We start from the raw sequence: 15798 nt of genomic DNA, 5'->3' as shown, positions 1-15798 counted from the left end.
TTATAATACTGAATTTAACGCATCTCTACTTCTTTATGCTAAAAGAAAAGCATTTGACTTTTTATATGTATTCCATTTATGTAAAAAAGGTTTTGTCCATGATCTTATCCCATAAAACCCGCATTTAAATTATTCGAACTAGTTTTAGACCCAATTGTTTCGGACAATCGAAGTTTTACTATAAATACCTATTATGTACGTGTGTATGTAACTGACTATGGCATGTCAGTTGTTACGCAATAATCATTAGGTAATTTGAGTTACTAAAATTGAAGTAGCTTTTTTTCTCATATAATGTACGTATGAAAAAAAAAAACAAATAAATCAATGACATATTACATATGTTTTAGTCCTTTTTTATATTATTATGTGTGTTAACATCGGTCATAATTCTATGTCGCATTGGCAGACCACAATTTACTTGCATACTTATACATATCAAAACCACAGCGGCATTCGGTACCACCTGTGAGCCACAAACTCTCGCCTTAAATAGTAAAGCAGACATATCTGTGAAGTAGTAGATAATATTTTGTCGCGTCGAAGCCTTTGTTTAACAAATATGAATAAAGTTATTATGGTAACATGTTTCATAAAAAAAGTGTTAAACTTATATTTAAATATTCAGTATACAACGAATGTTATCTATATTGTTTAGTAGAAGACACTAATTTGTTATTTAGTAGGTACAGTTATTCTTATATTACGTTCCCGAAGTAACTTTTCAAACATTTTAACACCCTTAGCACAAGATTAACCCGCTAAAAACGTGGTTAAATATAAATACAATCTCTGTTCCGATTTAAAGTGTGAGCCTACTAATGTAATTAGTGGCACATTGATGTTGACTGTGGTCGATAGTGACCACTTTTCATAAGGTGGTCTTCAATCGACACGATTGCGCCATTATCCTTAATTATAAATCCTTAATTTCATTCATACTATATATAAACAGTCAAATTGAAGTAAAAAAATTGCTTAAAATATTTAGTATTAATTAACCAATTTTTTTTTTATGTTCCGGTTAGTATTTTTGGACATGTACAAATGATTCTTCATTCACCTGATGCTAAGTCATTGTAAGTATTTGCCTATCTTCACGCATAGACAGTGGCACAATAAAATAATAACAATTGACGACATAAATCACCCCTTAATTAGTTAAAATACAACGTCTTCAATTAACTCAGATTGTGAATTTTAATCAAATATGTTGGTAAAAATAAATACTTGAAATACATAGCATACTACTCCTATTTCAGGGTTAGGATATTTATTCTGTTGGTGTTCCAACAAGCGGCAATGTTCAAAATATTCGTCGATCCTAAAGACGTGTTGTTGTATAATAATTTAACCAGGCCGGTCGCTGTTAACACGAACATTAAGGTTTTATTTCGAAAACGTAATATGAAAAATTCTACAAAAAATTTTACAAATTAAATAATCCGAACGTATTTAACTGTGCTGTAAGTTCCATACATCAAACGTAAGTTAAATAATTTTACAATAAATTCAAGTTTCCAAAAAAAAATGAATCGTGAAATACGCCACATTTGTAAAAAAATCTATGTATTTGCACTCAAGTAAAATACTTATTTATAGAAAACCGCATTTATTAAAAATGATTATTTAATTAAATTACTTATTTAAATCAAAAAAATACTAAGTATCTTGTGAAAAGTTGCCATTACAAATCTTATTTAGTGCAATGTTTCTCGATAGTAGTTAAAATTAACGGTTATTTTATTTTTATTCTGTTTTATTAGTGCTAATAATTGTTGTTCTTTTTGTATACGTCGTAACTTTTGATTGCATTATAATCAAAAAGTTAAGAATCAAGACCAATATTATCACTGTTACAAGGGTGACATATCATATCACACAAATGACATTTTGTTGAGCTTAAAAGTAATTTTTTCTTATTTCCTTCTAATTAAATAATGTTATCTTAATTTAGATAATGACTACACTGTGATTTAGTTTTCTCACTGGCTTGCTGTGAAGTGGGCTGAAGTGGGAGATGAAATGCTTATTTAGCATAAAATATGGTGCTGTTGTGAAGGATACCGCATTGTGAAATAGTCGTATTGTTTTCGCACAAAATAGTAATTATGATTGTTATGTAATTAATGTAAGTTTGTAACTGTCCGTAATATTGTACGTTTACAAAGATGAGGGCGGTCGCGTTAATAAGCGGTGGAAAGGACAGCTGTTACAATATGATGCAGTGCGTCGGCGCCGGGCATACGATTGTAGCCCTGGCCAACCTCCAACCGATACATAAAGGTTACTATTGTCATATAATATACCAATTTAGATTAACTTTATATGTATCTATAGTTTCATATATCATTATTGTATGTTTATAAAGTTGTTTATGAAATTGCTATTGTGAATGTACATTATTTAAAGGTTTTTAACAACCTGTAATAAATAATTATTAATACCTTATCTTTATTTAGCTCATTATTTCTATAATAATTGAAATTGTTATAATATTTATGGAAAACAAATGAATATTTCAATTTCTTATTAATAATAAGTAGTAATCGTGTAACAAGCATTTCTTTCTCCTATTTAATATATTGTGCAACTTATATTGTAGATGAACTTGACAGCTACATGTATCAGACTGTTGGGCACCAGGGTATCAATCTTTATGCTGAGGCAATGGGACTACCTCTATATAGGGAGGAAATTTCTGGTGTTGCTATCGATCAAGGGCGAAACTATAAACCAACCGACAATGATGAAGTGGAGGATTTATACAGACTATTGCTCAAGATAAAGGTATTGTAGAATATGATAGAATGCATAACAGATAATTATAATGTATTAAAATAACTGTTATTTATTTGAATACATTATTGTAAATGTATTAAATATATTTATAAGAAATATATATGTTCTTCATTATTGTAGGGTGAATTAGACATTGAAGCTGTTGCCTGTGGGGCTATTCTATCAGATTACCAAAGAATTAGGGTAGAGAATGTGTAAGTACTATTTAAGTAATCAATACATGTTATTATTACTCTAAATTCCGAACTCTTAGTAGTTGTATGCGGTATGTTTAATTTATCATCGTTTTACAATTTAAAATAGATAATAAGAGCTATCTTGAACACTATTAATGTTTATTATTTGGTTATCAATAATACTTCAAATATTGACGACCTCCGTGGTCGAGTGGTGTGTGCGCCGGTTTTCATGGGTACGCCACTCTGAGGTCCCGGGTTCGATTCCCGGCCGAGTCGATGTAGATTACCATTAGTTTTCTACGTTGTCTTGGGTCTGGGTGTTTGTGGTACCGTCGTTGCTTCTGATTTCCATAACACAAGTGCTTCAGCTACTTACATTGGGATCAGAGTAATGTATGTGATGTTGTCTCATAATTTAAATTTAATACATGCAGATGTATTATGTACGAAATATTCTTATTTTAAATATTCATTTGGTACACTATTTTTAGGTGTCAAAGACTCGGTCTTGTGTCGCTTGCTTACTTGTGGCGTAGGAATCAGAAAGAACTACTTCAAGAAATGATAGCAAGTGGTGTTGAAGCCATCATCATCAAGGTTAAATTATTCTTTTTTTTATCTATTATAATAATTTTAATTATTATATTACTCAAATTATTAAAACTAGGAAACAAACAAATTATGCTAACTAAAAGTCAGATTAGATATAGAGCTTCACATTATTTTAAATAAACTTGATTTGTTATGATCTGGTAAAGTCCTTAAAAGGAGGAACATATAAGTCCATATTTGGCCCAGTTAAAAAGAATTATATTATCTATGATTTGATAAATTTATTGCAAAATCATTTCGTAGTGTGGAGTCTATACTCCATATTACACAATGAAGGTCTCCTCCAAACTTTCTAATATAAGCTGGGGCAACCAGTGAACCTTATATACATATGTCATATGTATATAAGGCCTGTATAATACTTGATCTTCTATTTTAAGCTGTGCATTGATGGTCATTTAGATAGCCTTTTATATATACATAAATAAAAAATAGTTGACAAACATTATTGTCATTGTTCATATACTAAAATTATCTTCAAAATATGAAGCGTCCTATGGTTTAAGTTCTATGCATATTGGTTTAGTAATTTTTCATGTTACACAAGACAAAATAACTACCCATTTAGTAAAATAGATTTTGTAGATGATAGTACAAAATATAAATAAGTTAAATGTTCTGTTGAAGTAAATGACACTGAAATATAACTGACATTGATTTCCTCTTCTTAATAGTTTCATAATTGTTTGTAATTAAGATAAGCAAGTGTGTTTTACTTCTATTTAGATAATATCTGTGTCATATGTAAATATGTATGCATGTGTTATATGTCTTATGTTAGTCATAACTTCTTAGAATTGTAAATATATAAAGTTATGATTTGACAATTGCATATCTTTAAACTTTGATTCTGACAATTAGATACAATGAATTAAACTACATATGTATTAGTTATGATATACAGGTTACGCTTAGATTATTCTTTTTGTATTTCATTATATTTGAATGGACTCCAAGTAAACGTATAAACGAAATAAATTATTAGAGTTTGATAAGTAAAATGTTGTCTTTTCAGCTTTATAGTTAATAGTTTAGTGGATAATTTATTGAGAAAATTCACTTCAAAAACTAGTTATAAAGTATTTTCACACAAATGATGTCATCAATTTATTATATCAGTATCTTTTTTAAATCTTCATATATCACATATCCTTGTTTAATTTTATTGCTGTTGTTTTATATTATTTAAAAAAAGCATTAATAAATGTTCAGCATTTATTATAATAAAAACACTGTATTGTTTGCAAATATTGTAATATACTTTGATGAATTCAGGTGGCAGCCTTAGGTTTGGATCCCAGAGTACACCTCGGTATGACAATCAAAGAGATCCAGCCTCACCTTCTAGTCATGCAGGAGAAGTATGGACTCAATGTCTGTGGTGAGGGCGGCGAGTATGAAACTTTTACCCTAGACTGCCCATTATTTAGGAAGAAACTAGTTATGTAAGTATATTTTATATTAGATTTCTTGGTAGCTTAAAAAAATCAGATATCTCATTATGTATAATTGATTGTTTATATGTAGTTATTACTTTGAGATGTTCACATATTGTAGTTACAGAACGAAAGAAATCAACTTAAGATTTCCTTTGTAAATCATAAAAACTGTCATAGTATGTGTTATGTATTTTTCATTTATATAATATAAATTCGTAAAAGTGAATAGTAACTCAATAAAAATTCAGTTCATGTAAAAGATTAATCAGACATTTCTTCTTTACAGAGATGAAAAAGAATTGGTAATACACACGGAGGACCACGTAGCTTCAGTGGGGTATTTGAATTTAAAACTTCATCTAGAACCTAAAAAAAATCACGATGGAACAATAAAACTACCTCCGACAGTGAAAAACTCATTAGATTTTATAAAAGATTTGAATGATACCGTGTTTAGCGACATAAGTGATATAGAACTAAGTGAAACAGAGTTAGAATCTTTCGAGAAGTTAGAAAAGGAAGAAAAGATAAAGCAGAACGAACTGAACCCATTGCTCACTTACTCCGGGGACAGTCCTGCTCTTCTTCAAAACATAGATACGGCTGATAGTAGTGATTCGATAGACGGTTACTATTATGATGAGATGCATGATCCGGACGATATGCATCCAGTTTTAGACCATAGATCCATATATGGTAACAAGCATGGATGGTATTTCATTGGAGGAATTGTCGGTGAAGGTGTTGATACAGCTGTAGCCACCGACGATGCTATGAAGAAACTCATTAGTAGGTAAACTTGTTCAGGAGCTTTTTCTGATAAATGTGCATTTTGTTAAATTTGTACGAAATAAGTAATTGCAATAGGCCTTCTGTATTGGGAGAAGGTTTAGAGCATTTGCTACCACTATTGGCCACTGACCACTATACACATGTGGCAGTTTTTTCTACACATGACACATGCAGGTTTCCATGCAATGTTTTCTATTATCGACTGAAAATACAGTGGTGACAGGATTCAACCCACTATCACCATCAGGTCATCTCAAGTCGATCTCAGTTTGTGCATGCTCTTGTGTAATAAAATTATAATTAATCAATTGTGTTGTATCTTATCTTTGACATTTTTATCTTAATATTAACTAAAACTTCCTATCTATATGTAATACCCTTTTACCGTGTAATTACAAATGATCACGTTTTCTATTAACTTCTAATAACGTGGTAATTTGAGTTATAATTAAATAATTATATTTTTAATGAATATAAGACAATGTTATTTTCTGAATTCAGAAGTAATTTATTTTAAAAATTAATCAAAAACTGCAGTTAGAGAATATAATTTATACATGTATCAAACAATATAACATGCAGTTGTTGTAAAAAAAATAATATGTTTTATTAATTTAAGTGTTCATATAGATTAAGTTATAAACTAATATTATCACAACAATTATAGGTTGTCTCGACTCTGAAGGCTTGACCTTACCCGAAATATGTTCTGTGAACATATATATGCGGGATATGGAACAATATGCAGCATTGAACGCTGTGTACGTGGAACATTTCTCATTTCCGAACCCCCCCACGAGAGTATGCGTACAGTGCCCTCTACCGAAGAACGTTGGTCTCATAATGGACGCGGTGAGTAAAATAAAATATAAATCAGGTGTTTAAATCTGAATATCTTGAAATAATGACACTGCATGAAATAGTAACTATTCCTTATTTTCTATTAGACATACCAATTGTTAACTCCAATAATTAAAGAACTTAAGAGCCCTTAGAGTTAGTTACCAATTCCATGCAGTTCTGCTAATAGTTTTAGCATTAAAAAAATAATAGCTAATAACACTACTTTATTAATATATGTTTATATATCATACAACATCATCCCACGTATATCACATATGTATAGTACGACACAACTTGGATGTCGCATCGGCAAAATTCGTAAAACCGATCACATCCGAATTGAGTACGCTATCCCAAATTATCAATATTTATTTCTCATGCGAATATGATCTTTGCACAAACGTAATAACTTGTAATATCATATGACCTAATATAGTCGTCAATTTGACACGTCGATTTACATGCACTTGCTGACTCTGACGCGTGAATCTATAGCGACGAATAGCGTCGAATGGCGCGATAGGGAGCTATTTCTATTGGTTGTGTAAATCGGCAGTAATCGGTTTTATTTTCATTCCATTGCATTTTCCGATGCTACATCTAATTTGTGTCGTACTATACGTTATTCTTACATTAATTAGATCTCGTCCAGTAATTTCAAGGTCAAAATTATTTATATACTCCTTTTGATTGATTTAAATATGCTTTGTTTCAATTATGAATTTAATCGTTAATGTTTATTGTTTACAGGTTGCGTATAAACCAAGTAACGTTAAAGATCAAGACTCAGACGGTTGTTCCAAAGAGCGTGTGACCATGCATGTGCAGGGTATATCGCACTGGGCGCCGGCCAATATCGGACCTTACAGTCAAGCCGTTAAAGTTAGTTTTTGTGATACAATACAATAAATATAAACGTAGAACATTTGGCTCATCATAGAAAAAGGAAATTTTTGGATCATATTTATTTTTTCATTGATTACTTGTGTTCGATGCTATCATATTTTGATATATTACATGCTAACAAATTAGAATAATTTCCTTGTTCATTGATCTACCTTTAGCTTTGTCATTGTATTTCAGCCTCCCATGAGCAAAATATTCATTAAGAATTTAAATAAAACATTCATATTGTGCCTAAAATTTAAGCAGAATGTAAAAGTTCTGTAGCAATGGATCATGAAGTTGACCTAAAAACTGGATGTAAATGTGTTTTTTATAAATATTAATGTAAGTTTGAAATGATAATGTCAATGTAGGGTATTAATAGGTTATGGGAACTTTATACGTCTATAAAATCATTTGCTACGCTGTTTGCACACACATAATATGGTAGTGAAGTAGACGACCTCCATGGTCGAGTGGTGTGTACACCGGTTTTCATGGGTACGCCACTCCCGGGTCCCGGGTCCCGGGTTCGATTCCCGGCCGAGTCGATGTAGATTACCATTAGTTTTCTATGGTGTCTTGGGTCTGGGTGTATGTGGTACCGTCGTTACTTCTGATTTCCATAACACAAGTGCTTCAGCTACTTAGATTGGGATCAGAGTAATGTATGTGATGTTGTCTCATATTTATTTATTTATTATTAAAAACATGAATCTACAAAGGGGAGCACGGTCGATGGTGGGTTGAACCCAAACGAGTTTAGTGTCGTCGCGTGCGCAGGTGGGCGAGGTGGTGGGCACGTGCGGGCAGATCGCGCTGGTGCCGGGCTGCATGCGGCTGGCCGAGGGCGGCGCCCGCACGCAGTGCGCGCTCGCGCTGCGCCACCTCACGCGCGTGCTGCGCGCCGCGCATGCGCGTGCGCACATCCGCAGCGTCGTGCAGGTGACTGCAATATTAGTACTAGCACGTCTAGGTGTGGGTAGCCAGATTGATGTGATAGTCTACCGATATTGATTTGTGTTGCTTTTTTACTCTAATGAAATTATATTAAACGTCGCCGTGGATATTGTTCTATTTATATATTGTTAAGTGGCCTCGCTCAGTTTCTACTTCGCCCCGTAAAGCTACCTAAAATAAATCAGTATAAAAGCAATTACGGTATAATTCCTTCATATTGGTACGGATATGTCTTGATATTAGAGTAAAATATATAGTATAGATATTAAGACTAAAATACAGGTATAACAGATTAATTCGTAGGTCGAGGTTAATTGCAAAATTTCAACATATATTATTATATTGACTAGTTTTTGGTATCATTCGGGTTAATTTTTATAAAACTTTTATACTCTTAAACAACTAACTCTTTATTGACATGACATGACAATCTATATCACTATTTGAATCATTTGTAAAAAAACGTCATCGCGATGTAAATGACAGTTTTATGAGAATGAACGAAGGTAAATATCTGAGCGCGGGCGTGAGTAGAGTGTAGTGTATTATGAGAATGAACAAAGGTAAATATTCGAGCGGCGTGAGTAGTGGGTAGTGGGTAGTGGGTAGTGTATCCGGTGGTTGCGCAGAGCGTGTGCTACGTGACGTCACGCGGCGCGGCGCGGGAGGCGCGGCGGCAGCTGGAGCGGCGCACGGCGGGCGCCATCGTGCAGTGCGCCGTCGTGGAGGCGCTGCCGCGCGGCGCCGCCGTCGAGTGGCACGCCTGGGCGCACACCGACAACAACCGCTTCGAATGTGAGCCCTTGCCAGATATAACCCTACAACAACAACAACAGCCTGTAAATTCCCACTGCTGGGCTAAAGTACTCCTCCTCCTCTCCCTTTGAGTGGTGGAATACACATGTGGCAGAATTTCTATGAAATTTGTCATCATGCAGGTTTTCTCACGATGTTTTCCTTCACCGCTGAGCACGAGATGAATTATAGACAAATTAAGCACATGAATCAGCGGTGCTTGCCTGGGTTTGAACCCGCAATCATCGGTTAAGATGCACGCGTTCTGACCACTGGGCCATCTCGACTCAAAATAAGCCTATCTTGAACGTATTTACAAAGCAACAGAAATGTAAGGTACAACCAAACACATGGAGTAGGCTTCATACTACAACTGCACTAAATACCGCAATCTGTACTAGGTAGGAAGGTATACCTGCATAATGTGATCTAACTTGAAAAGATTTCATTTTATTGATATAAAAAAAAAGTTTCATTTAAGAAACACTGGACATTTAAAAAAACGTACTTTGTTTCATAATCTGAACCTCTACTATTTCTATTAAAGAGAAGAAAAATATACTAATAAAAAAAAATTACCAACGGCAAATAACGATTTCATCCCGTATCGTGTATTCTTGAAGCAATAAAGCTTTGACTATCGTATCGTATGAAATACAGAAAATAAAAATATAATCATTTTCATTGTACTTTGCAATACAACATATTTGATATCTATGATGTTACTCGTAATAATAATGATTCCTCTTTTAACCAAGTGCGTGATTTTGTTTCATTAATTATTGCAGATGAAGAGACTGGTTGCAGTGTTGGCGATTATAAAGTCGCTATAACGAGAAGATGGAATTACGAGAATACAGTCGCTGCTATCGTCTGCTACGTCGCTACGGGTATGTACACTATGACCACTGTAATACGTAACTAGCGTATCGAATGCCTTTGCTAGCAACACACTAATATTTATTTATTTATTTTTGTACAAACAAACAGTACTTAATTCATTGTATAAATAAAATATATTGAAAAATAGTTACCACGAAAAATCATGTTTCATATTCTTTTTATTTTTAGAAAATAGGATTTTTTTTTTTAATTAAAAAGGAACCCACACATAATATGTACATTAATATATTACCTTCTAAAATTACAGAATATTTAACTCTGTGTCAGAAAAGAACACTTAATATGCAATATTGCTATGTGGCATTTCCCAATGCATCTTATTATTATATCAAATTAAATACTAGTAGTACGCCATAAAAGTGTGTCGAGAATGTATGGAGGAGGAGAAAATATATTAAGCAACGTCACCATATTGCGCAAATTAACTAAGGATCATACTAAATATATGAATATAAGAATGGATCAAATCGATATATCTTACTTGGTGGTAGGGCTCTGTGCAAGCCCGTCTGGGTAGGTACCACCCACTCATCAGTTATTCTACCGCCAAATAACAGTACTCAGTATTGTTGTGTTCCGGTTTGAAGGGTGAGTGAGCCTGTGTAACTACAGGCACAAGGGATATAACATCTTAGTTCCCAAGGTTGGTGGCACATTGACGATGTAAGGAATAGTTAATATTTCTTACAACTTCATTGTCTATAGGTGATGGTGACCACTTACCATCAGGTGGCCCAGCGGCGTCGGATTTAAAGGTCTGGAGGCCCCCGGGCCAACAGTGGGGGCCCTAGACAAACAGAAGCGTGAACAACCTAATAATTATATTATCATCATTAATTACTTTTTCATTTCAATCACTAAGCTATGATTTATTTACTTGTATCGTTAACTTTTAAAATATTAAATAATAACATTATTATAATTTGAATGTAACTCGGTATTTGTTAACTTGCTGAAAAATGTGGCCCCCACTAATGTGGAGGCCCCAGGGCAGTTGCCCCGGTTGCCTTCCCCTAAATACGGCCCTGTGGCCCATATGCTCGTCCGCCAAACTATACCATAAAATATATATATATATATATATATAACAACCAACAACAACAACCACAGCCTGTAAATTCCCACTGCTGGGCTAAAGGCCTCCTCTCCATTTTAGGAGAAGGTTTTTTTGGAACATATTCCACCACGCTGTTCCAATACGGGTTGGTGGAATACACATGTGGCAGAATTTCTATGAAATTTGTCACATGCAGGTTACCTCACGATGTTTTCCTTCACCGCCGAGTACGAGATGAATTATAAAGACAAATTAAGCACATGAAACAGCGGTGCTTGCTTGCAGATGCACGCGTTCTAACCACTGGGCCATCTCTGCTCTACTGGGCCATCTCTGCTCTGACCACTTACCATCACCATACCATCAGGTGGCCCATATGCTCGTCCGCCAAACTATACCATAAAAAAATATATATAAAACTTAGTTTTAAGCGAGTCTGTTCTGGGCCCGTAGGCTCGTCTCCGTCGACGTGCCAGGTGTCGTTCCCGGACGCGGAGGCATGCGCGCGTCACCGGCGTCGCGCGGGCGGCATGTCGGCGGCCGACCTTGCCGACGTACTTGACTACGCGTTGCGCAAACTGCTCAACGAATGCACGCGCGACCCGCTGCCAGCGCTCTACGTGCGGATATTCTATCAGGTACCGGCGGATACACATCGGATAACACACCCAAGTCGCCATCATGACACACTCGTAGCTTTCGATATGAATATAATGCTTTTTTAACGAAGTATATTATATATAGTCCATTCCAATGACAAAAGGAAACATTCAAAACATACCGTATTTTTTCAATATCACAAGTGTTTTGTTGATAATTCCACTATATGATTAACTACAAACAGTTCTTGATTAATATATATTCATTTGTAATACAAAAATATTTCACAAAACTACATAAATCCACTTTAATTTCACAAGTAACGAAAACAGTTTTGTCGACATTCAAGACGCCATTTTTCGATGACGAACATTAAAAATAGAGGCCTCAACTAAGGATGTCGCTAAACGAATGTAGACGAATGAATTTATACAGATAAAAAATATATTATTTTAGTTTTAAGATTCATTATATGAAGATATTAATAATTAATAAATAATTAAATATGAGACAACATCACATACATTACTCTGATCCCAATGTAAGTAGCTGAAGCACTTGTGTTATGGAAATCAGAAGTAACGATACCACATAAACCCAGACCCAAGACAACATAGAAAAGTAATGGTGATATACATTGACTCGGCCGGGAATCGAACCCGGGACCTCAGAGTAGCGTACCCATGAAAACCGGTGTACACACCACTCGACCATGGAGGTCGAGAGGTGAATATAATGCTTTTTTAACGAAGTATATTATATACATTAAATGGGATCGATTTCTTTTTTTTTTTATTTATTGTAAAAAAATATACCATCGACTTATCACTAAACACTTAAAAAAATAAAATATTTAATATGGGTGACATTCGAGTTGATACATCTTTATAGGTGATTATTTTAAGAAAAAAACAATTTAATATTTAAATTTTCATCTAGTTACACTCATATAAATATAATTTAACGAACATTTTACTAACGGTACTCAAAATAAGTACTTTTACGTATACTGTGTGTTTACGCCACTAAAATTGTCGTATGAATGTGAGATGTATGCGTTAGTGTGTGTAAGCATTTAATAGATTTAAATTATATTTTTAATACAGTCGCCAATAAACCACGTCCCGAACAACACCTTGTTTTAATATTCTAAGCCCATACAAAGAGCAGTAAGCCTTAAGTGCATATACACTGTGCTTATAACTATACGCCACTTCCTCTCGTTAGAGTCTAATTTCCGAATCTGTGGTAGTTTTGATTTGAAAAGTGCTGTCAAGAGCTGAGATGGCCCAGTGGTTAGAACGCGTGCATCTTAACCGATGATTGCGGGTTCAAACCCAGGCAAGCACCACTATATATATGTGCTTAATTGTGTTTATAATTCATCTCGTGCTCGGCGGTGAAGGAAAACATCGTTAGCAAACCTGCATGTGTCTAATTTCATCGAAATTCTGTCACATGTGCATTCCACCAACCCGCATTGGAACAGCGTGGTGGGATATGTTCCAATCTCCTTAATGGAAGAGGAGGCCTTATCTCGGCAGTGGGAAATTTACAGGCTGTTACTTTACTTTTGTCAAGAGCCTAATCGAATAAATCGTTCGTAGTAGCATTAGTAGCAAGTGTCCGTGTGGCGCAGGTGTGGGGCGCGCCGTCTCCGTCGGCGCTGCGCGATGCGGCGCGCGCGGCGGGCGAGCGCGTGGGCGCGCGCGTGTCGCTGTGCGCGGTGCCCGTGTCGGCGCTGCACAACGCCTTCACGTTCCTGTCCATCAGCGGCCTGCGCTTGCAGGAGTGATCGGATGCAACGGACGTTGACGCGTACGCTCCCCCCCTTTATATTGTGACGTCTCCGATCCCCTTTATACTGTCGCGTCTCCGATCCCCTTTATACTGTCGCGTCTCCGATCCCCTTTATACTGTCGCGTCTCCGATCCCCTTTATACTGTCGCGTCTCCGATCCCCTTTATACTGTCGCGTCTCCGATCCCCTTTATACCGTCGCGTCTCCGATCCCCTTTATACTGTCGCGTCTCCGATCCCCTTTATACTGTCGCGTCTCCGATCCCCTTTATACTGTCGCGTCTCCGATCCCCTTTATACTGTCGCGTCTCCGATCCCCTTTATACCGTCGCGTCTCCGATCCCCTTTATACTGTCGCGTCTCCGATCCCCTTTATACTGTCGCGTCTCCGATCCCCTTTATATTGTGACGTCTCCGATCCCCTTTATACTGTCGCGTCTCCGATCCCCTTTATACTGTCGCGTCTCCGATCCCCTTTATACTGTCGCGTCTCCGATTTATGATGTAATTTAGGCCGAGTTTTATATACCTATGATTACAGCTATTAACTGGTCTTTCCTTGCAGTATAGTTATTTGACATTTCAATATAAGGATAGCACTATAAGGATATATTATTTCAAAGTAGATAGGATTTTGCTATATATTGGTTTCTATTTCATTGGATTGAATTATTTTTCCATGGAGTTTGATCACCAAATATAACTTGTAAAGTGCGAAGATTTTTAATGTATATGCACATATTTAATGACAATTGCCCTAGGTAGCTATATTTTTGTAATATTGGATTTTATATATCGAACTTGTCGAGCCTAAGTTGGGAAAAACCACTTTTGTACACTTCATTTGTATGTTGTTTTTTTTTGTATTGCTATATTTGTACAATAAATAGATGAAAAGAAAATTACCTAAACAGCCATAATATCTTTAATTTTTGGTTGCTTTAATCAATAAATGTAAACATACAACCAAACATCACAAATAAATTACTATAGGAAACTCAGTAGCTTATCAATGTATAAAAGTAGAATATTGACAATATTTGTGTACTACTTACATATTCCATGCGAATTAGTGATCATTCTTTTATATTAATGGTACACATACCATATTTGAGATTTAAATCTAGTTTATTCATTTTCACATTTACTCCATTCACTTAATAGTTTGACGATATTTTAAAATGAAAATAACTTAATTTTTCATGTGTAATTTTTTTTCATTAACTAAAACAGTATCGCCACGACTACATATGTACCTTAAATATTCATTAAACATTATTCATATTTTTATAAAATTTTGGATATAACAATGTAAGAAATATGGTAGTTGAAAAATGGTAGTAATGTTTCGAATAAATATTTTCTATTTTAAGAAAAAGATATTAAAAAAAAAAATTGTATAGGTTAGGTTACTATTACTACAACTAATAGAATAAAATTTAATTATTTCAAAGTGAATATAGAAGTGTGAAAATGTAAATGAAATCTAGTCATATTTATTTCGAAAAACATTCATCCTTAGCGTTCAATACTGTAGCCTAAACATTGAAATGTAGATATACCAGCTATAGATTTACTTATTTCATGTGGTTTGCTATGATATAAATGACTTCTACCTTACTATTATCCACTTTAATTTTACTTCTAAAATTGCAGTTCAATTTCATCGACATTTACCGCCATTATTTGTAATGGATGCCATATTTTATTCAAGGTCTCGCTCGACCAATGATATCGCGTCAATTATGTCGTTTGTTTGTCTTTACTCATAGTTTGTATAGGCCACAGTTAAAATAATGCCATGTCAAAATGACTATGGTTAATAAAACAGTACTCATTTCTTCGGTTTTTCGTTATCGTAAAAAAAAAAATATTACACAAAACAGCTTGTGATTTTCGTAGAACATTTTTTTTTAAATATTATTTTGAAGGCAATAATTGTTGTTAATATTTATATCGTGCTTTTATTTTCAGGTATCCAGCCCATGAAAAACAAATGCAGATGCTTTATTGCCGTTTTAAAAATATATTTGCTGAATATTTTTCAGTGTTTATAAAATTTTGTTAATTATGCTACCGAGTTTACCATATTTTAAGTCAAATTATATAAATTATTTTTATTGCATAAATTT

At 34.5% G+C, this 15798-nt stretch overlaps 1 protein-coding gene across 2 annotated transcripts; it reads left to right on the top strand.

The window, feature by feature from the left end:
* Positions 1–561: 561 nt before the first annotated feature.
* On the top strand, positions 562–15795 carry LOC124535683 (diphthine--ammonia ligase). 2 transcript variants are annotated; one of them, XM_047111990.1, is made up of 15 exons: positions 562–580; positions 2172–2286; positions 2606–2790; positions 2923–2996; positions 3473–3578; positions 4869–5038; positions 5319–5821; positions 6492–6676; positions 7418–7549; positions 8336–8497; positions 9142–9307; positions 10096–10197; positions 11721–11905; positions 13507–13685; positions 15641–15795. In XM_047111990.1, exons 1-14 carry the CDS (start codon positions 563–565, stop codon positions 13660–13662), a joined length of 2259 nt encoding a protein of 752 aa, XP_046967946.1. In that variant the 5' UTR covers position 562; the 3' UTR covers positions 13663–13685; positions 15641–15795. The 2 variants fall into 2 exon arrangements, with proteins under 2 accessions (XP_046967946.1, XP_046967947.1); XM_047111991.1 differs by lacking the exon at positions 562–580 and adding an exon at positions 1785–1908.
* Positions 15796–15798: the final 3 nt, after the last annotated feature.

Source organism: Vanessa cardui, chromosome 15, assembly GCF_905220365.1.
Source record: "Vanessa cardui chromosome 15, ilVanCard2.1, whole genome shotgun sequence".
Taxonomy (NCBI): Eukaryota; Metazoa; Arthropoda; class Insecta; order Lepidoptera; family Nymphalidae; genus Vanessa; species Vanessa cardui.
The sequence above is the reverse complement of the archived record's forward strand: the minus strand, read 5'-3'. Positions and strand labels throughout refer to the sequence as shown.

What these genes read in the sequence shown, in the direction of transcription:
- LOC124535683 (XM_047111990.1), top strand. An exon ending in TTGAAGCCATCATCATCAAG is followed by an intron (nt 3,579 to 4,868) that starts GTTAAATTATTC and finishes TGATGAATTCAG; the next exon opens with GTGGCAGCCTTAGGTTTGGA. An exon ending in CGTCTGCTACGTCGCTACGG is followed by an intron (nt 10,198 to 11,720) that starts GTATGTACACTA and finishes CTGGGCCCGTAG; the next exon opens with GCTCGTCTCCGTCGACGTGC.